The sequence below is a fragment of the Jatropha curcas genome, chromosome 10 (assembly GCF_041381405.1).
Source record: "Jatropha curcas cultivar XTBG-Jc1 chromosome 10, XTBG_Jcur_1.0, whole genome shotgun sequence".
NCBI lineage: Eukaryota > Viridiplantae > Streptophyta > Magnoliopsida > Malpighiales > Euphorbiaceae > Jatropha > Jatropha curcas.
The window spans coordinates 2,873,095-2,895,236 of record NC_143160.1 but is presented as its reverse complement, the minus strand read 5'-3'; the positions used below and the strand labels follow the sequence as shown (position 1 = coordinate 2,895,236).

Below are 22,142 nucleotides of genomic sequence, written 5' to 3'. Positions count from 1 at the left end.
GCATGACTCATTTTACAAATTATGTGAGAATTATATTTATAAATAATTATAGAAATCAGATGATTTATTAAAATTATCACGTCCTCAATTTCGATTTTTTTTCGATTGTTTTTTTTACTGTCATTTTTATGAGCAGCTATTTGTGGGTCCCGATGTTGAATGTGAGATCACTTTTGCTTCGGTTACACACAAGAATCAACTGTAACATACAGAAGCGTGCATGGCACTGTCATTTGTCACGCGCGCATCAACTGCACAGTACGACAATATTGCGGAAACTTTGGTGTCGTTGCGGGGTCACTGGGTTACATACTTTCAGAGTTACAATATGTGAAGTTATAAACTGTAAAGCTTTGGACTCTTGTCTTTCCGTTCGGCGCGTGATTTCTACGATTCAAGGTTACATCGGGGTATTGTTGAGCAAACATAGGATTTTAGTTTAATTAGAAACAAAATGTTTGTGATTTAAAATATGATGTCTCTTGCAAAAATCTAATGCGCACTATTGTACGGAAAATAAAAATCTAGCACACGCCCTGATTATTTCCTTTTTACGGATTTTTTTTCAATTTTTAGGATGTAAATAATTAAAGCCGGTGTTTATTTTTGTAATTAAAAGAAAGTAAGGCATATTATTTTGTTGCAATTATTTATTTAACTATTTTCCAAAGTTATTATAATAAGACTGTATAAATTTTAAATTAATATGTACTTATTAATGTAAGACTAATTTTACAAAATTTTGTACTTAATGTTATTAAAGTTATGTAAATTTTAATTTTTAATTTTTTAATTACTAAATTCTTTTTAACTGGAGGTGACCTATCAGAATCTAATTATAGAAAATATTAGCATAATACTAAAAATAAAATATTTTTTTAAGGAGTATTATTTTCTCTTAATAGACTAACCCATTAATCTAGTTAATAAATAATGTCACCTACATTAAATAATTTTTTTAAAAGAAAAAGGAAAAACATTCACTCTACCATTTATAACCTTCTTTTTCCTCTCTTATCTCTTATACTTGTTTATAAACTTTTTTTTTTTATTTGTGAAACATATAATATTTACTTTTTATCATCATGTTATGACTCGGGTCATTGAATTCCAATGAATATGACATTATGCTAAAGTAAAAATCAAAGTTTAATGACTAATTCTTGTACTCGAGAAAACTCAAACTCATAATATTTTATTTCTATTATTAGTAAAAAGACCGATCAGACCACGTTCGGTTGGCAAGCAGTTATTTTTTTTATTTCTTTTGATAATAATAAGTTATTATTTTTAGTTGTTAAATATTATAACATAAATATTGACATGCACTATTTTTTTTATTTTTTTTTCACATACATAATTTCATGTGGAATGAGAATTTTGGATATTTCGTATATGGTCATAAATTAAATTCCATTCTCTGCTTCAGTTTCGCAATTGAAAGTTTTAGTTATCTCCTACCCTAAAAATGAAAAAAAGAGATAGAGAAACATTTGTAGTATTTGGTTCAACAGAAACCAAACAAGTTAATCAACTGGCTTCTTAATGGAGAAGGCCATGCAAGAAAACAAATAATCAAGCAATACCATCTCTCTTTAAACAAGTTAAACATCTCTTTAATAAAGATATAATAATAAGGCCTATTCAAAAGCTAACTTTTAGGGCAACTGTCGATCAAAATTTAGTGACAACCCAATCGAATTAAAGATGAAAGGTTCTATAATGTGGAGTTTTAGGCACTGCATTTAACAGTAAAATGCCCCACTAATATTCTTTATCAGCTCTTAAGCAAGTTTCAAACACGAGATTTAGCAGTTAGGTACCTATAAAACAAAATTTCCCACTATTCCTTCGACAATTATTTAGTTGAAGGACAGTTTCTTCATCGGAAAACACGTTGAAATAAAGCATATAACAATGGTGCTGATAAGGTTTAACCACCAATTATGGTTGATGACACGAACTGATTGAAGAGACTAAACAAAAAGAACCGAAAGAAACCAACAAAATCATCATTAAATATGTAAGGATAACAACAAAAGTAAGGTCAAAACAATTTTGCCCTAACATGAATGATTTTAAAGCTCCGGTCGAGGCTGTAAGAGCGGAGACTACTGATATTAAGTATTAACCACCTCCATCCTGTGCTAAATTGAAAAAAAAAAAAGGAGATCACGAGGACGAATAAAGTCAAGGGGAGGGTCGGATTAAGAAATTGAAGCTGGACTTTGATGCCTGGGGTGGGACAGGTAGTGGTTTTAGGAGGGACAAACTAGGGTTAATATATGACTTAAATTGGTGGATTTTGTGAAGACTGAACTCTGATGAGCTCTTTTCAACAGTGTCAGGCTCTCATTATGCTCTGTACCCAACTATTGTATTACCTGACTGTTAAGTTAAATGGAAAAGGGCTGCTTGGAATAGATGAAGATTGCTACATCCTGCAATTCATTTATTAAATGCATTCACCATCACTTAAGGAAAGAAGCTGACTAAATGGAAAATAATGTGCCCACCCGTGATATGGTGGAATCTTCAAGTTAAAGACTTGGATATTTAAACGAATTCTAAATTTTTCTAACAACATATTCCACAGTACTAAAACCTATATGTTACACATCTTCCTCGTGTGGAGAATTCCATTACATCTTCTTTACATGTGACATCTTATTCTGGATTCTCTTTATTCCATTTCTGTTGACTGTTAGTTGTAGTATTTATTTTACAAATAATTTCTCATTATTTTAATCAATTTCACGTGTAAAGTCAAGAATTTAAAATTTAAAATTACTACTGCCGAAAGGAATTTATCTAAATATCACTTTGAACCAAAAATAGAGGCATCTACATAAAAAGAAAAAAGAATAGTTATGAATAAACAAAATTGTGAATGAAATATGTAATAATTAATAGTTATCATAGAGTATAATAGGTCATGGAATAAAGAATAAAAATATATTGTGTGGAGATTTAAAAAGGCCAATGATTCTATTCCATGTACTTGAGCATCGCATATATATGATAATCATTATCTCTGCTTATTAGTTTATTAATTAATTTATTACCTCGAGCACTAATTTAATAATCATATTATCCGCTAGCTCGCCAGCACTAATTCATTCGTTGGGGCTTAGCGATTACGACCTTCTCGGCCCAGACTTTGTAACTACTCAAACGCCTACACTCTACCCAATTTGGGCCGAGAAATATTGGATTGGGCTTCAGCCGTGCGTTTAATTCCTACTGGGCTAGCCAAGAAAAGTCACCAACCACCCTTATTGCACTTTTATGTTTGTTTTTAGTTTATCTTTCGATTTTTCTCCTTTCCAGGGAGCCTGCAAACAGAAGATGCCTATTTGTGGGAGTAGATGATGAAACACACAACACCATTGTTATTCTTAAACCTGTTTTAAAAGATTGTTCATACTCTATTAAGACTTGGGACAATACAAGAAATTTTCAGTGACGTAATTCTTCGAAAAGAATCTAGAAACCTAGGTGATGGATAGAGGCAAGCATCTTTTCAAGGCTACTATCCTGAAGTTGAGAGGCAGAGGACATCTACTATAAATTACTCGACAAGAAAAGCGGTCCTATACTCCTTTTCTTTTCGGCCCACGCATATGGGGCAAACTGCAAATGGATTCTTCATTCTTCTTGCAAATTGGGTTTGCCAATTTTAGCTTCAGCCAGCCATGCAATACTAATTCACTGTTTGACCTAATACCAATTACAAAAACAATAAAAGATAGTAAATGATTTGGTATTGATTTTAAAAGGCAATATCTTATATGCTCCTTGGAAAAAAAATTTAGTAAATGGCAAAAAATAAATAAATAAATAAATTTGCTTGGTGCTGAAAATAATAATAATAAAAAAAAAAGCCCACTAGGCCACGTCACATGAACATTGAACAGAGAGGACGGTGCCTCGGCCTCTGTTTGTAATTATGGTTTATGTGCAATAATAACAAGGACATTTTATAACTAGGATTTATGGCATATTTTTGTACCTGATAATAAATTGTAATTAGTATATGAATAGCTGGCTGGCTATATCAGATATTCAGATCTGTTTTGTTCTTAAAGTTTGGTGCAACTTTCACATGCTGATGATGCTGGTTTTTTCTTGTTTGCCTTTCTTTTACCGTGGTATTTTGTATATATATATATATATATATTAGAGAGAGAATAAGAACATGTTTTAATGTTGAAATTTAAATTCTAAATTCACAATTTAGATTATTGTAAGCTTGCAAAATTAAGCTTAAGATTATCAATAAGAAACTAGTACAAATGTGATAAGAAATTGTTATCAATAAGATTAAGCTTAAACCTTTTTTTTTCTTTAAAAAAAATTTTATTTTGTCGAGCGAGGTGCGCTTCTTGAAAATCAAAATTGTATTTTCACACCACTAAAAGTTGAGGTCGCTTACAACCTCAACTAACATTTTATCAATCTAAAGAGAATTACATAAAATTAGTGCAAGTGTTGGGAAAAATAAAAAAGAAAATCTTTATACCTAGTCCGAAAGTGATTACATAAAATTTAAAAATTTGAGTCCATAAAATTTAACAAATTTTTACTTTAAGAGTAGTTAATGGTAATTTAATTTTTTTTAAAAAAATAATTAATATTCATTTAGTTGAAATAAAGATAAAGCTGAAATAAAATTAGTGTTTTCTTAATTTTTAACCCTTGAATATAAAAAAAAAAAAAAAGTTAACAACTTTCAATTTTTTTTCTTAAAAAAAAGATAAAATATGATTTACTAATGATGCGTTGTAAAGTATTTAAAGAAACAAAATGGTGCGTTGTAAAGTATTTTGGTATTTTGTTACTAATTTGCAATTTTTAAAATCAAATAAAACCCCGAAATCCCTCGCTGAGATTGCGCAGTAAAAAACGATAATCAAAGAGGCAGATAATTATAGGACGATGGTCCACACGCTTTTCTGTATCAAAAAATTAATTACTCCTCAACTTATAAGACTATGGTCCATAGTCCACACGTTCTTACATTTCACTTGAGTCTTTGTATTTAGACTTTTTTCACCATTTGAATAATTTTTTTTTTCTTTTCCGTTACACTTAAAAATTTCCTGAAGATATAAATAGAAAAATTGCTTTGAAAAAAAAAAAAAAAACACAATTGTTATTAGTGCATAATTTTTTTGAAAAAATTATTAATATAAATTAGAAGATATTTACTGGAAATTCAAATATGTGATCAAATTATTTGAAGAAAACAATAGCAGAATTATTTAAAAATTACTTAATCTAAAAAAAATTAGTTTTTGATTCCAAAAAGAAAAAACACAGTATTTCCAAAAAATAAATAAATAAACATGAACATATAACATGTCCATAATTGTTGAACAATATGTATATTAGCATATATCCACTGAAAATTCAAGTATTTAAACAAAATAATAGCTGAATTATTTAAAAGATTATTTAATCTTAAAAATTAAAGTTTGTTTCTGTATTAAAAAACAGAATTTCTAAAAAAACAATAATATATATATTCGAAAAAGCCAGCTAGTTATCTGCTTGATATCAATTTTCCATTGAATCTACCCTCTCACCTTTCTCTTCTCTCTCATTCTCTGCAACATTGGCTTTGCACAGCCAGAGGCTTCCTTTTATCTCTTTATGTAGCTATCTGTGTATTTTCTTTCTACAATCAGATAGGCATCAAAAAGGGCACAACACCAACTGCAAGCAACCAAAAAAAGATCAACCCAAAAGCAAACAAAACCCAAAATAACAACACCCATATAAAGGATAAGAACAATATACTTCTTCCTTTCTTTCATCTTCTTTTCCCCTCATATGCAATACCCATATTCATTCTTCCACATTTACATCTAAATCACTTACAAAGACTTTAACTCTTTTTTTTTTTTTTTCATTTTCTTTTTCCCAATGGACAAACCGTTATACATTAACCGCTTTCGTTACCATTTTTCAATTACCAAACTTGTTTTTTGGACCTGCATTTTCCTCGGACTTATCCTCCTCTTCTTTCTCCACTCTTCTCATTCTCCTTCCCCCTCCGATTCTGGCCACCGCCGGTTTCTCAGTGATCCTGATTGGGCGAATCGGGTAATCAAATCGGGAAAGCCCAGGTCTCGTGCAGGCGGCCTGAGAGTTCTTGTCACAGGAGCGGCTGGATTTGTCGGTACCCATGTCTGCGCGGCATTGCGTCGCCGGGGTGATGGCGTAGTTGGCCTTGACAATTTCAATGCCTATTACGACCCATCATTGAAACAAGCTCGGCGTTCTCTCTTGGAACGCGCTGATGTATTTATTGTGCAAGGAGACATCAATAACCCGACTTTGTTGAAAAAGCTCTTTGAATTGGTTCAATTCACTCATGTAATGCACCTTGCAGCACAGGCTGGGGTCCGTTACGCAATGAAAAACCCAGCATCATACGTTCACAGCAATATCGCTGGGTTTGTAAGTTTACTCGAGGTCTGCAAGTCAGCAAATCCCCAGCCTGCAATTGTTTGGGCGTCTTCCAGTTCCGTCTATGGACTCAATACTAAAGTACCCTTCTCAGAAAAAGATCGAACGGATCGGCCATCCAGTCTATATGCTGCTACCAAGAAGGCTGGTGAGGAAATTGCACACACTTATAATCATATCTATGGTTTATCGATCACTGGTTTGCGGTTTTTCACTGTTTATGGTCCTTGGGGCCGACCGGATATGGCTTATTTCTTTTTTACGAAGGATATATTGAAAAGGAAGCCAATTACGATTTTTGAAGGGCCCGATCGATTCTCGGTGGCAAGAGATTTTACTTATATTGATGATATAGTGAAGGGTTGTTTGGGTGCGTTAGATACTGCAAAGAAGAGTACAGGAAGTGGTGGGGTTAAGAAGGGACCTGCACAATTGAGAGTGTTTAACCTTGGGAATACTTCGCCTGTTCCGGTTAGTAAGCTTGTGAATATATTGGAGAAGCTTTTGAAGGTCAAGGCCAAGAAAGTTGTGCTGCCGATGCCTGCAAACGGTGATGTGTTGTTTACCCATGCGAATATTAGCTTGGCACAGAAGGAGCTTGGGTATAAGCCTACAACAGATTTGCAAACGGGGTTGAAGAAATTTGTGCGGTGGTATCTTGATTACTACACGCGAACAGGGAAGAAAAGTGATGTGTAAATGCAGCTGCTTTTTTTTTTCGTTTATGGATCTGTTCTAGGTTCATATAAATCTATATTTGATTTGATTCTTATGATATCTTACTTTAATTTTCATTTTTCACTTAGCTATTTAGCTATATACTGATATGATGATAGGGTTAATTATTGAACCACTATAAAGGAATTTGGTGGTTGATATGCATGCTTTTGGAGAATCCTTCTCAAACCATAAGCTTCTACTTGGTTTCACTCGTTGTTCATCTCTTCTATTTTCATTAGAATGTCATAGTTTAGGCATTCACTACGATGAACTCAATTGTTATTGTGCTCCTTCAGGATTATAAGTGAACTTCTTATTTTTGGGTTTCATTATTTGTCCGTAACAGTGTTTCATTATCATTGTATACTAACAGGGTGTGTATAGATGATTTTTCTGGTACTTTCTCACCTCTGCATTGATCTTTGATGGTATATGTTTTGATTTTTCACGTTTTGTGAATTGTTTTCTTAGTTGCCTGTCTTATGTTGAAAGAACTATGAGTGCCGTGGTTCGCCAAATGGTAAAATAAGTTATTGGAGGAGGCAATTTAAAGATTGAATGTTAGTTAGCGTCATGTTCAATCGAGCATAAAAGTCCTTTTTTTTTTCTCTTACTGTGCTTATACTATGAACATCGATTATCAAATGTCACGAGATATTCTTATAGTTGTTTAATAATTGGTTATATTTTTTAGCTTTTTCCCTTCATGACACATATTGTTCTACTTTCCTGTCCATTCACAATTAACTTCATCGTTTGTTTGAAGAACACTTGCAATGGTCTTTCATCTCTTTTGTTATATACAATCAAACAATTAATGTTTTGTGCGGGAATTGTAGTATCAAATGTAGAAAATGTCGTCAGATGAAAGTATGCTATAGATTTCATTGCTACCCAATTGAACTATTATTAGCAGTTTAATCTTGTTGAAGACACATATGGGATTCACAAATGTGGTCAACATCTGTGTTGGAAGTGGGAGAATTCATTTCAATTGTTTGGTCCAGTGATATAGTAGTGTCATAATTATTATTTTGGGGAACATTCTGAGAGATCAAATGGCAGATTTCTACAGGATATCATAGTATTAAAGATTACTGAGGAATAGAAAAAATAAATTTTTGAGACCTTTAATCAGTTGTGGGTGCCTTTGTGTTGTCTGAATGTTGCAAATATTTTAGAGAGCCATTTCATGATGGTTAGATAAATCTTATAGGCTAAACTTTTGCAATTCAAGTTTTATCCCTCAAAACATGATTCTGCAGTGGTTTTAAGAGTCCTGATATCCTGTATATGAGTTTTTTTCCGTGACTTCTGCTCCATTTCTTTAGAATCATTGCATCTCATCCTATAGCATGAGAGGAAGTTGGAAAAGTTTTAAGGAAAGAAGTGAAGTGTATATGTCCACTATGAAGATTATACACGAACGAGTTATGGGAACAGAGTGCCCTGCATTTGGTGCAAGTTGCTCATTAGAAAAGCGAGCTTCAAAAAATCTCAACATAAGGCATGAAAAATACATTCCCAGCCAATAAACCATAGTGTAATTATGTGAAACTTGGTCACATTTTTCCGTTTGATTGCTTGCATGTGATTTTCCTGCTAGTGCTCTTTGTATTATATCTTATCTCTATAATAGAAAATGATACTACATATGTATCTTAGCTTGACCACTTTTGAGTACTTTTTGAAGTTTTCCTTAATGGGTGATGAAGGTTGGATGCACTGTTAGCAGTCATTTTAGAAACCAAATTCTGTTTCTTATTTCTAGTTTTTCACCCACCAAAAGGACATCTAAACACCTTTTATATGCTCCCTGCGATCTATGCCCTTAGATTTAGCTACATTTCTTTTAATATTAATGTTCTATGATTTTGGTTTTAAAAAATTGAATTTGTATTATTTCCTTCTTTAACCCACCAACATATTCTTTTTCATATGCAAGGACTTTGATTTGCTAGGTATTTGCAGTTCAAATGCTGAATGTCAAATGTATCTTGTTTCTTATAGTTGTGATATGGGAATAGGTCAATCATTTATGGTTGCTACACCAAGGAAGACTTTGGTCCATCTACTCCTGGTATCTGCTATAAGTTTAATTTTGATCAATTTTCTCTTTAAAGTGAGAATTTATGCTGTTGCTTAGCTTGTTGAAATGAAAATCTAGCCACGTTGTTTATTTATAATTACGTGTGTCTGTTATTTATTAATTATGAATGACATGTTAAATTTGTCATCTTATACTTATGTGTGCGAAGAGGTAAAAATTGGCCATGGATGGAGTCCAATATATCCCTTACTTTAGTAATGTGGTTGATAGCAGTCATAATATTCAGGTTGGACTAAACTGGATTCAAGAGCTAATTAATGGCTCATAAAAATATTTGATGATTTATATTAATTAAATAATTATATTTTAAAATGATACCATGGAATGGGACTATAATCCATCATGGATTATTCATATGTTGTTTTAAGCGATATAAAAAATTAACCGGTTCAACTATGGATTAAACGGTTCAATTTGATTTTATTATTCCTTAAATTGTTTTAATGCAAAACCCACTTGAATTTAAGGCCAGTTCATCTATTCTCCAAATTGACTTGTCAGGTGAGACCGATTTTAATAACTAGGGTTTTAAGTTTCAATCCTACAAAACAAAGGTCAAAAGAAAAAGAGCAAGAAAAACCAGAAGTTATTTTGGGCTGAATGTTAGCATCCAATACAAATTGGTGGCCCATTATTTCTTAACAAAAACAAAAGCCCATGAAAAATCAATCTGGCTCGGTCCACTACTGAAAATCTCACAAGAACCCTAACCCTAATATTTGCTCACATATATAATATCTCTTAACACTATATCGGAACTTACAGATTTGAGAAGAGAGGTAGCAGGAAGCAGCCACATCAAGCACAGCTCGACTCCCCTCTCTCATCTCTCTCAGGTTTATCTCATCTCCTCTTTCGTGTATTAATTCCCGCCTTTTTCATTAATTGATGATCCTCAGTTGATTGATTTTTTCTTTTGTAATTCATATAATGGCTGTGAATGTTACGCTTTTTGCTGCTTGCTTATTTTCTGCTCTATGAATCTCTCTTTTCTTTTTGCTTTGAGGGAATGATTCTAACTAGATCTTTGTTGTGGTCTTTTTCTTTTCTCGCTTCTTAACATCAGTCGATCATGTTCTGTTCATTGAGTTGTTGTCTTCTTCTGGCTATTTTTACTGGTATTGATGATAATTTTCATTCAAAAGGAAAGCGAAAGAGAAAATGGCAGCAGCGTATGGAGCAATGAAGCCGGCCAAGGCTGGGTTGGAGGAACCCCAGGAGCAGATTCACAAGATCAGAATCACTCTGTCCTCAAAGAATGTCAAAAACCTCGAAAAAGGTTTATTCTTTTCTAACTGTTTTATCATTCAACTATTGTTATACTTTGAGCTATAGCTATACATGAAACTCATTTTAGTTGCCTCTATGAATTTAGTTTTTGCCTAATTTGTTCTGAATATCGCTGTAAGCGTTGTGATTATATAGTTATTTTTTCACTCTCTTAATCTTAAATAGCTGGCTTATTAATTGTATTACCTCTGCTTTGTTTTATAGTCTGTGCGGATTTGGTTCGTGGTGCCAAAGACAAGCGATTGAGGGTGAAGGGACCTGTTAGAATGCCTACCAAGGTTCTTCACATCACTACCAGAAAATCCCCATGTGGCGAAGGTATATACCTAATCAACTAATTACTAGTGTTTGGATTTCAATTAACCGTTGTATATTCTACAAGTTTCAATAATTTTTGTTGGCTTTGTGTTCATTTCTACTAGCATCTATATTCTTAGTGCTTCTATGACTTGTTGCACTAGATAAAGAAAATGTCTTTGACTGGGATATGAAAAAATCAGAAGAGGCTAGAAATACTGCGGTGTTCCTGTTATTGGGTATTCTTCTAGTATTTAATGTTACGGAATATCACATACATTTTTTTTGGATTTCTTTCGATGTGCTACTGTGATGGTTGCATGAGTATTGAAAGGACATTGAATTCTTATGTTCATTTGCTATTGGGATGGAATTTGAAGTCAATGTGCTCAAGAATGCTTGCCTTGCTGCAGTCTCCTACATCGGCTCCTTGTCACTATATGATGTATTTCTTGCTTTTAGAATTGTGCTTGATCTTGATATATTCAGTAATTTTTTTTGACTTGTTCAATTGATTATTTTGTTGATTTGATCACTGGATTTCCCTCTTGTGCTGCATCATAGGAATCTTACACGTTGGATAACTGGAATTTGCATCATCATTTGTCCCATTGTTTCATAGTAGTCCCTTGCTTATCATTAAACCATTGGTTATCTGTCTGGTTATTTGGGTTTTACTTTGTTAATCTTTCACATGAATTTTACTGGCTGTGATGTAATTCTAAAGATTAGTTTGCTCCTGCATAAATATCTATGAATGTTTTGTTTTGTTTGCAGGAACCAACACATGGGACAGATTTGAGCTCCGTGTCCACAAGCGTGTTATTGACCTGTTCAGTTCACCTGAGGTGGTCAAACAAATCACTTCCATTACAATTGAACCTGGTGTTGAGGTGGAAGTTACAATTGCAGATTCATAGATTTTCTATGTTTGTGCTTCATTTTTGGCTTTAGATGTTTTACTAGTGCTTTAGAAAACGTTAATTTTCTCCAGTTGATGGACCGAGTTGATGTTTGGTTGAAAATTGTTCCTTGTTATATCCCTATAAATTCTCAGTTGATATTGTTTTATGCCTGTTTTATGATAGGAGGCTGATGGTTAAGAAATTTTGTTTATTTGATTGCTCTTATATTTGAGATTTAAACTGTGCATGGCCTGTTGATCTACTTGTATTATGACAGTTTTAGTGAACGGCTTTCAAGTGTTATACAATGCTGATCAACCCATTTGGGTCCGCTTGTGGTCGCGGATTCACGGCTTGTTTTTATTTTTTTTGACTCGTCAAGATAAGTCTAGGTTCGTATTGACATTTTAAAATTTTATTATAATAAAAAGATACGCTTGAGGTTTTTAAAAAGATTTTAGTTTGTTTCACGAGTCATGTTGATAGCAAAGAGAAATTTCAATTTGCTAGTAATTGTGTAAGAATGATCTTATTCTTAATGTATTATATTGTTTTGCATCTTACCTTAAAGGTGCATGATAAATATCTCATGTAGTTATTAATTATTTTAATTTTTCTTATTTGTTTAATTTATAAAGAATAAGTTGTGTAAAATAAATTTCGTTTAAAAATATAATTTTATTGGTATTTAACATGCAAACAACTATAAGCATATTTAAAAGATACAAGAAACAGTAGAATCACGTTATTACGAAGGCAAAACGATTCAACGGTGGAAAATATTTTTGCCGTATAAACAAGATAATTAGCACTATTGCTCAACAGTAGACAATCTCGCGGTTGGGACGCACACAAGCGGGTTCCATTTTAACAAGACCAAACTTGTCATTGAAATCAAGCTTGGTCCCCTCCTGCAATTTCCACTCAAAAGAATGCAAGAGGGAAGCTAATGCCATCATGTATAATAATCTTTTCTGCCAAAGGAATTCCAGCGGCAGATCCTCCTTCCAGACCCAAATGAAGATAATTGAAATCATTTCCCTGATAATCGCCTTTTCTGGCAGCAACATTTAATATGGGCAAAACCTTTCCAGACACTTTCCTTCACCACTTCGCGAACTTTGTCTCCGAAAACTGTAGCAAGCTTCGAGACCTTATGTTGCTCATCATTTCGCGAACAAGAACCTAGCGCAGCATTCTTTGTAATTACGCCTCCTGGCTGTGTCCAGGCCACCGTATGTGGAAGCTAGTGCAGCCATGGGTGGATCACGGTTAACAAAGATTGCATCTTTGATCCTTGAACAGCCGTTTGGCTAAAGAAGTGAGCTTATACTTACACAGGTCAGGCCTATTGTGCACTGTGCATGCGTAGTATAAAATGCAAGCAATCAATTAAAAAAATTAATGGCGGTTGGTCAAGGATTTATATCAATAATTCGTTTAATAGTAACATTACCAATGCTACCAATTTCATGCAGTACCCACAAATAATTGAACAGAAAGATGCACGTCAAATTTTTTATCAATGTTGATAATAATTAAATCTGATTAACCAGTACATGTTTACTTCTGCATTAAGAGTCTCAACAAGACACGCACAAATTGTTAGAAGACACTACAAAACAACATTGCAGTTCTGAAACCTATCCGATATTTAGAGACAGAACAAAATTTTACACAGTAAGAAATGTCTAGCAGTTGAAGAATTATTAGAAACCCCAGCAATGCAAGTTCACTGATGGCCACCGTCACTTCCATGCTCCATCTCTTCTGGATCTTCAAACCGTTGATCATTGATTTGAAGCTGCAAATACCAATGATGCTATTAAGCCATTCTAAGGCAAATACATCTCGGTTTCAGGAAAATAAAAAGTATACACTCGAGTTAATTTCAAGTATGATTTTGTGGATAAATGAGTAAGCACACAAGCACAATATCATCCCTAAAATGCCACATGTATTTTACACAAGCACACACAACAGGAATAGTAATTAGACATATTTGATATTTGACTGGGAACTCAACAATTTCTATTTCTATAAAATTTTAAATGCTGAAGGGGGAAGAAAAGAGGAAGCAGAGAAAATGCAACACAGCATGACACAACCACATAACGTGTCCCATTCCATCAGCATAAGACATAAAAAAAAATATGATAGGTACATGAAGAATAGAAATGGACCATCATCATCGGCCATACCTCAAGCACTCTACGAGCTACATCATGATCCCCATTTGAATGACCAATTGAGCTTGTTGGATTTTGAGAGAAATAACATTCTGAATCTTCCAACTCTGAAATACCGGTGTGTTGTAAAATAAACTCATAATATGTGAAATATAATGCACATGTTTTATAGGGTTGCCATAAGTTAATAGGTCCAACTCATACCTGCAGTGTCATCTACCATCTGATCAGCACTAAAAACCCAATTGTGCCCCTCTTCTTCAGCCTCTAGTAGACAGAAATAAGATAGTATCAATTAAAGAGCAAACAATCAATACAAAATATTGGACCAGAAATAATCCACAAAATCTATTGCACCCACCATCAACTGGTTCAGGATTTAACTCGGCACATTCACAGAATATCTGAAACAGAGTATCCACTGTGACCCAAAGAGATGGAAAAAAGAGTTAAATATCAAGAAAGTGCAAAATAGGACATGAGAAGAATAAAACGAGCAGCCTGCCACTAAGAGAAGAACGCATACATACACTGGCTGGGATCTGATGGAACAAGCCGCATCTCTGTGATTTTTGATAGGTCCAAGATCTCACTGCTTTCTGAATCTGAACCATCCGACTCATTTTCACCATCTTCTGTCTCAATCTTCAACCAAAAGAATGTTAATCAGAACCACAACATGCAAAAGAGGAAGAAAATAACAAAAAAACCATAGAACTTTTGAACAAAAGAATTACTCGGGCACAAGTATTTTACTGAAACAGAAAAGTGAAAGGCAAGTCTAACTGTCTTCATTATGAACCTTCTGTACAGAATCTAAGGAACGCAAACCAAAATTCTCGATAGCATTTGAGAACAAACACCCGATATACATGCAAACAGAAGGTTGATTGGAGAATTACAACACAGTCTATAATACATCTTCTAAAGACTCTGAAAACAATCAAATGAAAAGAATCGAAGAAAAACCTGAGTATAAATGCAAGGAGACGAGTAAGCCTCAGGATCCCTTGAAACTGCGTGCAGCGACAGATTCAAGAAATCAACAGAATATCCTTTTGCCCTATCCACATCACTCAACCATACCACTTTCCTGAAGATAATCACCAACATAACATTTATAAAACAAGAGAGAGGAAAATTGATAATCATAAAGCTAAAATAAATAAATAAATAAATATAAGTTTACTTGGTGGAGATATAGAGAGTGCCATGAGACTCCGGCGAACGATTGCCTATGACGATGGCAACCCCAGGCTGGACGTGCATCAGCTCCTCGCCATTGTCGGTATCGAGAACGGGTTCTCCAGCACCGTCTCCTCTTCTGTCGGTGAATTGTCTGAGCCCAAGTACCATATTCGTCTGCAATTTGCCACTGTTCTTAATTTCTTCCGTGTTGAAGAGCTTTTGGTATTTCTAGGGTTTTTTAGGGGGTTTTGGGTTGGAGCTTTTGTTTTAGGGCTAGTTTTGGAATTTTTTTTATTTTCTTTTCTTTTTTCCTTTGTCATCAGTAATGTGCTAATATATAATTTTGCACTAAACAGTGACTTGAATTACAATTTCATTACAGATTACAGATTACATCATAATTTCATTCATAGGACACAATATTACTGGAAATAGAGAGATCAACTGGGGGAAGCCCATCAAGACTAAAAATTTATGTACTTATCCCTTTTTTTTTTATCTGGAAAAACCAAAAATTGGTTACTTTGATGTGGCAACACCATTTTTATGTACTAATGTGTTTCCTGATGAGTATACTAAGAGATTTGGGCGATATTGTTTTAACAAGTTATATGCATTTTCGAAGTTGGAAATTCAAAAAAGCAGACACGAGAAAGATTATAACGCTACAAATATTTGCAAGAAATAGAGAAATGCACCAAATTTTGATGGTTGTATTCATGGCAAGACAAACATATTGTTAGACAAGGCAGAGAATCTCATCGTTTAATATCGAAAAAAATGAAGTGTCCCTCTACATAGAAATTGCGAGGCATAAAAGTAACTTCTTCAAAACTTAACCTTGCGTCATAGAACATCGAATTGCGAAGCATTTATAATATCGTTTGTTTCAACCAAAAGTTGCAAATTTTAACGACGGTTAAGGTATTACATTTTCCAAGGGCTGAAGCCAGATGATAATATCAGGTTTTACATTTAGAGTAAAACTGCAAATTAGTTTGAGGCATCCTAACCATATATGAACCGTAGTTAAATGCGTATTCCAAGCCTACCGTAATAGGGATGTTTTCACAGCCCATTTCAGAAGATCAAATGAAAACTAATTGCAAACCTTATAGAGCAAAGTTAAAGAAAATACAGAAAATATCAAAACAAGGCAAAACATTTAGTTGACAAATAAGTACTTGGCTCCACTCTCAAATTAACATAATAAAATATTCTAAAACTTATCAACCATGATAAGATCTCAAAAGAGTACAACATCTACTCTGGATATCCCAAAACTTTGCTGCACAAAGTACTCCTAGCCTAGGCCACAAGTGTGCTAGCAGTGGTTGACTCGCTGCAAGAAAACATGTTTTCAGTTAGTTAAAAAAGAAAAGATTCAGTTAAAATGCAAAATGCCAGTAAGCAAGTATTATGACACGAGTAAATGCCAGGCTGATGAAGGTGGATGGCTCAATGAAGAATAGTGAAAGATTGGAAGGTAGAAACAAATTGAAAGATCTTCAAGAACAAGAAAAATGTCAATCTATCAACTCTACCAAACTAGGAAAGCACAAAAATTTGTTACTCTAGTCATCCCAGCAAGCAGCAGAAAAAAAAATTCCTAAGAAAACTTTTGTTCATGTTACAAGAAGTCCCAAGTAATGTACAAGTTGCCGAAGTAGGACTTAGCAATTTTGAACACAACACAAGTGATTTTGCTTAAACTTATGAACTGAAGCAAGAGTTTCAAATTCATAATTATGCCAAGCTTTTTCAGAATAGATGCTGAATCATATACAAGCCATAAATTAAATTCAGGTATCAAAATGAGTATCAAAGGAGCTTTGTAAACCAAATTCATAAAGGCAGACAGATATTAACAATTTTCATAATGAAACATAGAGATCAAGATCATTTGACATTAACTAAAATGAAACAAAAGCCTGGAATATCTTTTTCAAAAAGAGTTACAAGTCACAAAAAAAGCAGACAGACTTACTATTTCCAAACAGGAGGTAGCTTCTTCGTTTTCTTGTAGTATCGAGCAAGCCTGTGAATCCGGCTCTCTACAAGGATCAACCTGAACTTGGAATCCTTATCTTTTCTGTTCCTCTCCAAATGCTTCCTAATTGCAACAGCCTTCTTGATGAGATGATACAAATCCTCAGGAATTTCAGGGGCAAGACCTAACCAAACAAATACCAGCGATAAAATCAACAAAAGAATATGAAATTGTCGAAGCGAAGCAAAACTCTGAGCATTTTGCTATAGCCCGAATGAGAGAATTAAAAATAATAAAAGTCAGAAATAAACAGAATAAGAGACTTGTTATACATTGAATTCAGTTTATTCATGCCAAAGACTTCAATTTATATAAGAAATTCATTGTCTAGCACATAGTTTAGTTATCCTCGCCAGCAATTAAACACTTACTACTAAAAAGTTCATGCATGTGCCCTAAACACACAAACATGGAGAATAATATCAACTAAATTCCTACTACATTTTCCAGGCAAAACAGAAGTATATTTATTTAGGCAAATGGATTATATAAACAAAAAGAGTAACGAAAAGAATCTTACCATGAGCCTTAAGGATGCGCAAAATCTTGTTTCCAGTGACACTCCTCACCTGAGCAATACCATGAGAATCACGAAGAATGACACCAATCTGAGAAGGAGTAAGCCCCTTCTTCGCAAATTTGCAAATGTTATCCTCAACCTGAAAACAGTTCAGATTATTCCTTCTTCGCAATCTAGTTTGAAATCCTAAAGTACAAAATGTATTTGAAAAAATGTCGTCCAGCATGACCTAAAATAAAACTATAACGTGCCCGAACATGGTAATAATTTCATCATTTCAATGCTAATATCGAATTAAAATCAAATATCCAGACCATATTTCCTTCCATTAATTCTATCATGCTAAGCACATAAGAGAGTAACTGATCCAACGAGAGTGAAAGTTTAAAGAGTTGTAGAACTCACATCCTGAGCAGAGATCTTGAGCCAGCTTGGGGGAGTCCTCTTGTAAGGCAGAGCCGAAGCAGAAATACCCTTACTACAGGCAATGCAAAATACAGATTAAATGTGCATATACACACAAGGAGGAAAAACGAGAAAGACAGAAAGTGTAGGTACCCGCGACTGTGCATACGACCCATGTTGACGGCGATGAAGGTTGAGCAGTCCCTCTAACTCAGCTTCCTCTGCAACGAGCCGCAAACCCTAGATTTCCTATCGGGGGCATTTCCAGGGTTTAATATACATGCCAAATGCCAAAACGGGCCTGGTCGAAACAATATTAAGGTTAAGCATGGGCTTCAATGGTGGCCGAATTTTCGTTCGGTTTCCTATATTGTAGGCAACCCATCCATGCGAGCCCAAACCGATAAAACGGAAATTACAATTAAGGTCCAAGCCCACCATGTTTTTACACTAATTGTTTGAATGTAATTTTTATACATTAATATGTTTTGCCAATCTCCCTCTCCAACATTTTAATTTGTAATTCTAATCTCTTATCCTTATGGATTGGTATTTAATTATTCATTAGGAAAAAAATAAAATAATAATAATTTTTTAATTGATTTGATGTATAGATAGTCTCCGAAATCAAGTGAACGCAAATCTTATCCTATGCTGCGACATTCATAAGGGAAAAGTCATTCTTCAAATGCTGTCTAAAGGACTTGAAACGAATCTAAAAAATATGGGCCGTTGTAACATTTGCACATTGATGGCATGGCAAAGTTGCTCTCCTTCATCTTTTCCTTGCCGGGTTCGTCATCGTTCAGCATTTATTAGCCAACCAGCTAAGCTAGCTAACTGTTTGGACCCTTTTCAGAAAGCAAAGATGTTCTACCATTTATTGATGCTTTGGTTTGCACTGCAGATTTGCTAATTTAGTAATTTAAGAAAATTTTTAACTAGTATTAATAATTGTGAGGGGTACGCATGAGCTGTGTGACATTGATTTGCATCATTCTATTAGTAATGGTCCCACAGTCAAAATGAGTGATGAACTGTGAAACCTACTGTAATTTAATAGTAACAAAGTCTTTATATATGCGTGGGTGTGTTGAAGATGCGCCTTTTCCACTTCGCAGATACAAAAATGTTCAAAGTGCTTTTTAAAAGGCAATTGTTCAATTACAAGGTTCAACAAGCATAATAAAATATAAATGTCGCTGTTAAAAACTTTACAGGGAAGGAATAAAAAATTCCTTGCTATAAACATGAGTTAACTGCAAGCAGTCCTCTTTTATGATAATATGAGTGGGGCAATCTGCAAAGGAGTGGGCTCAACCCAATTTTTGTGCATGGCTGGACCTTAACGATCCATCCTAACTTTATGCTTCTCCAACTCCAATTTGCTTTTCCAATCTCTCATTGGAATTTTTTTTTTTCCCACTTTTCAGCCACCTTCATTCCATGTTGACGCACTGTGCCCTCAAAGCGATAGCACAAGTGTGAAAAAAAGCTCCGACCGACATGGATAGGATATCATAATTCCGTCTTACGAGTTGACACCAACATAGTGATTTTGGTCTGAAAATTTTTTTCAAATTAAGATTTCGGTTAGGCATAGACATAATAATTTTGATGTGAACAATTTTTCAATTAAAAACATAGAAAATACAATAGCCAATCAGGTGTAATTTGCTCATTTCTATGAAAAATGAGACGTCTCCAATGTTTCGTGAATCAAGACGAAATTTATTCTGCTCGGTTTCCCTTCATGTTAAATTAATAACGAATGAAAAATAAAAATAGAAAATATAATACTGGTTTGAATTATGGTATATATGGACCCCTTCTCATTTGTCACAGTGTCGTCTGGGTTTATGACATTATAATGTCTTGTTCACAAAGATACACTCTGACCACGAGATTTGTTGAATTATTCTATTTTGAAATTTTTATGTTGATTTGTCACCGACAAAGATAAGAAGTTCAGCTATGAACAGACTGACCTTATTGTATTCTTGTACAAGGCAAACCTGAACTGTTGTTGAAAATTACGTAGTCCCCGTTTGAGAACACAAATTTTGCAAAATTTAGCCAATTGTTTGAAGTGAAAATAATTTAGTAAAAAGAGATGAAATGATGTCAACAGTGATTATTTTGTGAGAACTTGATTCATGTAATAAAATACATTTTTTAAAATTCAATATATTTGAATTTAAGTTAAAAACATATTTTATAAATAATAACTAAAGACAAAATAATGTATTTAAGTTAAAATACTTTTTTTTTTTTTTTTTGGAGGAAAAACCAAAGGGAGCCTTTAGACACGTTATGGCTATATATGTAGACACTATGCACAAAATGAAGCTGAAAATCACTTTTGGCGTTTTCTAAATAATAAGAAGAGACAGCCTCAAACACAATGCCACTTCTAAAACTGTTGGTATAACACAAATACAAATACATAGGAACATGGATTTACTCGATCGCGCCTAAAAAGCAACAAATTTTAATATTATATGAATAAATAAAACCTTTTTGTGGGTTAATGTGATAATTTGATTAGTTAATCAAGTCGAACAAATTAAAAAGAAAAAGAAAAAAAAAAAAAAAAAGCTGCACTGTGCCGCCCTAGATATTCTAGCACATAGAATGCTAGAAAACTCAAAACTTACCCAACCCATCAACAGTCACTTAAACTGATCAGATATACCCAAGTTATAGTTGGATTCTTATTTTCAGTAATAAAGACTTTTGTTTTTAAAATTACATTATTTAATTTCTATATTATAAATCATGATATATTATAAAGTCTAACAGTTAGACTTTCCATTAAATGATTGTGATATATCAAAAATATTTCGGTATTCTTTGTTCTTGTTGAGTTCATAGTCCATTGTTAGAGTTGAAGTGATCGTAAAGACAACCACTCATTATTGGCGATACCCTAAAGAGAATTCGCTTATAACGGTTCGATAAATCGGTCTAATCTTAAGAATAATTATTATATAGGAATTAAATAGTATAAAATTATAAAAATTGAGGTCCTCTTTAATGCATTTCACTGATCAATAACAATTGCATAGTTCACATCGAGTATTTTTGCATTTCACAGTGATTTAGCAAAAAAACTAGTTATTAGATGATATAATGGAATCATAATATTAGGACTACGTAGTATAATTTTGAAAACAGAAATTCTTATTATTATATTTGATTAAAATCTAGCTACATAGTAATTACCCTTAATTTATGCAATGTTAATGTTGGATTCCTTAAAAAAAAAAAAAAAAAAACCATTTGAGAAGACATTATTACCAACTCAAAAGCGAAAATACTCTCATATTTAAATAGTATGAAGATGCTGATGGTAATTTGAAAAAAAAAAAACTTTATCAAGAAGAAGGGCGTTATCTGAATAGAGAAATCCATCAGGAAGGAAATATAACCATATAAAATTACAAAAGGACAAGCTTCTTAGCCAAATTGAATTCATTGGTTTATAAAATTATAGCATGAAATGCATTGAATTAAGTTTCACGTGACAATAATAACATCTACTATCTTTTTTTTTTTTCCAACAAAAAAATTAGTAAGAATTGCTATTCTGAAGAAGATGATAAAAAAAAGGTGAGAGTGGTCCAAAATCCAAATATCACATTTGCATAGTACTGTAGCTGTCAAAAAATTACAAACAAGGGACAAGTTAAATACTATCAGGGCTACGGGTAGTCTCAAACAAAACAGGTAAAGCCAGCGACCACCAAGCGCTTTTTCCTGGAAGTACCGATAAACCATTGCTATTGTAACCTTTGGTTGGTGCCAATATGAATTTATTCCCTTGCTTGGTTATTTTCCAAACCCAACTTGGTGAGGTGCATGGTCCAACTTTCATTGGGAAAGACTTTTTTTTTTTTCTTCGTTTTTATTTTTAGTTTTTAAAAGCAGAAGAAAAGTGATTTTGTCAACAGGCTTTTTTGTAATCTGATATGGTACGTGGCTTTTCACAGGG

At 33.5% G+C, this 22,142-nt stretch overlaps 4 protein-coding genes across 4 annotated transcripts; 2 read left to right on the top strand and 2 right to left on the bottom strand.

Annotated features, from left to right (window-relative positions):
* Positions 1–5,546: 5,546 nt before the first annotated feature.
* LOC105648587 (UDP-glucuronate 4-epimerase 3) lies at positions 5,547–7,523 on the top strand. Its single transcript, XM_037636169.2, has one exon. The coding sequence runs from the start codon at positions 5,929–5,931 to the stop codon at positions 7,171–7,173; it is 1,245 nt and encodes a 414-aa protein (XP_037492097.1). The 5' UTR covers positions 5,547–5,928; the 3' UTR covers positions 7,174–7,523.
* Positions 7,524–10,000: 2,477 nt separating this feature from the next.
* LOC105648586 (Ribosomal protein S10p/S20e family protein) lies at positions 10,001–12,007 on the top strand. Its single transcript, XM_012235020.4, has 4 exons — positions 10,001–10,140; positions 10,450–10,583; positions 10,799–10,912; positions 11,669–12,007. The coding sequence occupies exons 2-4, from the start codon at positions 10,466–10,468 to the stop codon at positions 11,809–11,811; spliced, it is 375 nt and encodes a 124-aa protein (XP_012090410.1). The 5' UTR covers positions 10,001–10,140; positions 10,450–10,465; the 3' UTR covers positions 11,812–12,007.
* Positions 12,008–13,287: 1,280 nt separating this feature from the next.
* Positions 13,288–15,483, bottom strand: LOC105648585 (nucleotide-sensitive chloride conductance regulator (ICln) family protein). The gene is made up of 7 exons (XM_012235019.4): positions 15,175–15,483; positions 14,955–15,078; positions 14,516–14,630; positions 14,347–14,406; positions 14,190–14,252; positions 13,998–14,092; positions 13,288–13,600 (listed from the first exon to the last, which is right to left on the bottom strand). Exons 1-7 carry the CDS (start codon positions 15,339–15,341, stop codon positions 13,529–13,531), a joined length of 696 nt encoding a protein of 231 aa, XP_012090409.1. The 5' UTR covers positions 15,342–15,483; the 3' UTR covers positions 13,288–13,528.
* Positions 15,484–16,266: 783 nt separating this feature from the next.
* On the bottom strand, positions 16,267–18,456 carry LOC105648584 (small ribosomal subunit protein uS15). The gene is made up of 5 exons (XM_012235018.4): positions 18,302–18,456; positions 18,149–18,221; positions 17,744–17,882; positions 17,161–17,347; positions 16,267–16,515 (listed from the first exon to the last, which is right to left on the bottom strand). Exons 1-5 carry the CDS (start codon positions 18,322–18,324, stop codon positions 16,482–16,484), a joined length of 456 nt encoding a protein of 151 aa, XP_012090408.1. The 5' UTR covers positions 18,325–18,456; the 3' UTR covers positions 16,267–16,481.
* Between the last annotated feature and the right edge of the window lie 3,686 nt (positions 18,457–22,142).

Excerpts from the sequence above, each read along its gene's own strand:
- LOC105648584 (XM_012235018.4), bottom strand. The coding sequence starts at position 18,324 with ATGGGTCGTATGCACAGTCGCGG. Across the intron at positions 18,222-18,301 it reads GGTCGTATGCACAGTCGCGG|TAAGGGTATTTCTGCTTCGG; the intron begins GTACCTACACTT and ends CATTGCCTGTAG. Across the intron at positions 17,883-18,148 it reads TCAAGATCTCTGCTCAGGAT|GTTGAGGATAACATTTGCAA; the intron begins GTGAGTTCTACA and ends AACTGTTTTCAG.
- LOC105648585 (XM_012235019.4), bottom strand. The coding sequence starts at position 15,341 with ATGGTACTTGGGCTCAGACAATTCACCGACAGAAGAGGAGACGGTGCT. Across the intron at positions 15,079-15,174 it reads ACTCTCTATATCTCCACCAA|GAAAGTGGTATGGTTGAGTG; the intron begins GTAAACTTATAT and ends GATTATCTTCAG. Across the intron at positions 14,093-14,189 it reads GATGGTAGATGACACTGCAG|AGTTGGAAGATTCAGAATGT; the intron begins GTATGAGTTGGA and ends CCGGTATTTCAG.
- LOC105648586 (XM_012235020.4), top strand. The coding sequence starts at position 10,466 with ATGGCAGCAGCGTATGGAGCAATGAAGCCGGCCAAGGCTGGGTTGGAG. Across the intron at positions 10,584-10,798 it reads TGTCAAAAACCTCGAAAAAG|TCTGTGCGGATTTGGTTCGT; the intron begins GTTTATTCTTTT and ends TTTGTTTTATAG. Across the intron at positions 10,913-11,668 it reads AAAATCCCCATGTGGCGAAG|GAACCAACACATGGGACAGA; the intron begins GTATATACCTAA and ends TTTTGTTTGCAG.
- LOC105648587 (XM_037636169.2), top strand. The coding sequence starts at position 5,929 with ATGGACAAACCGTTATACATTAACCGCTTTCGTTACCATTTTTCAATT.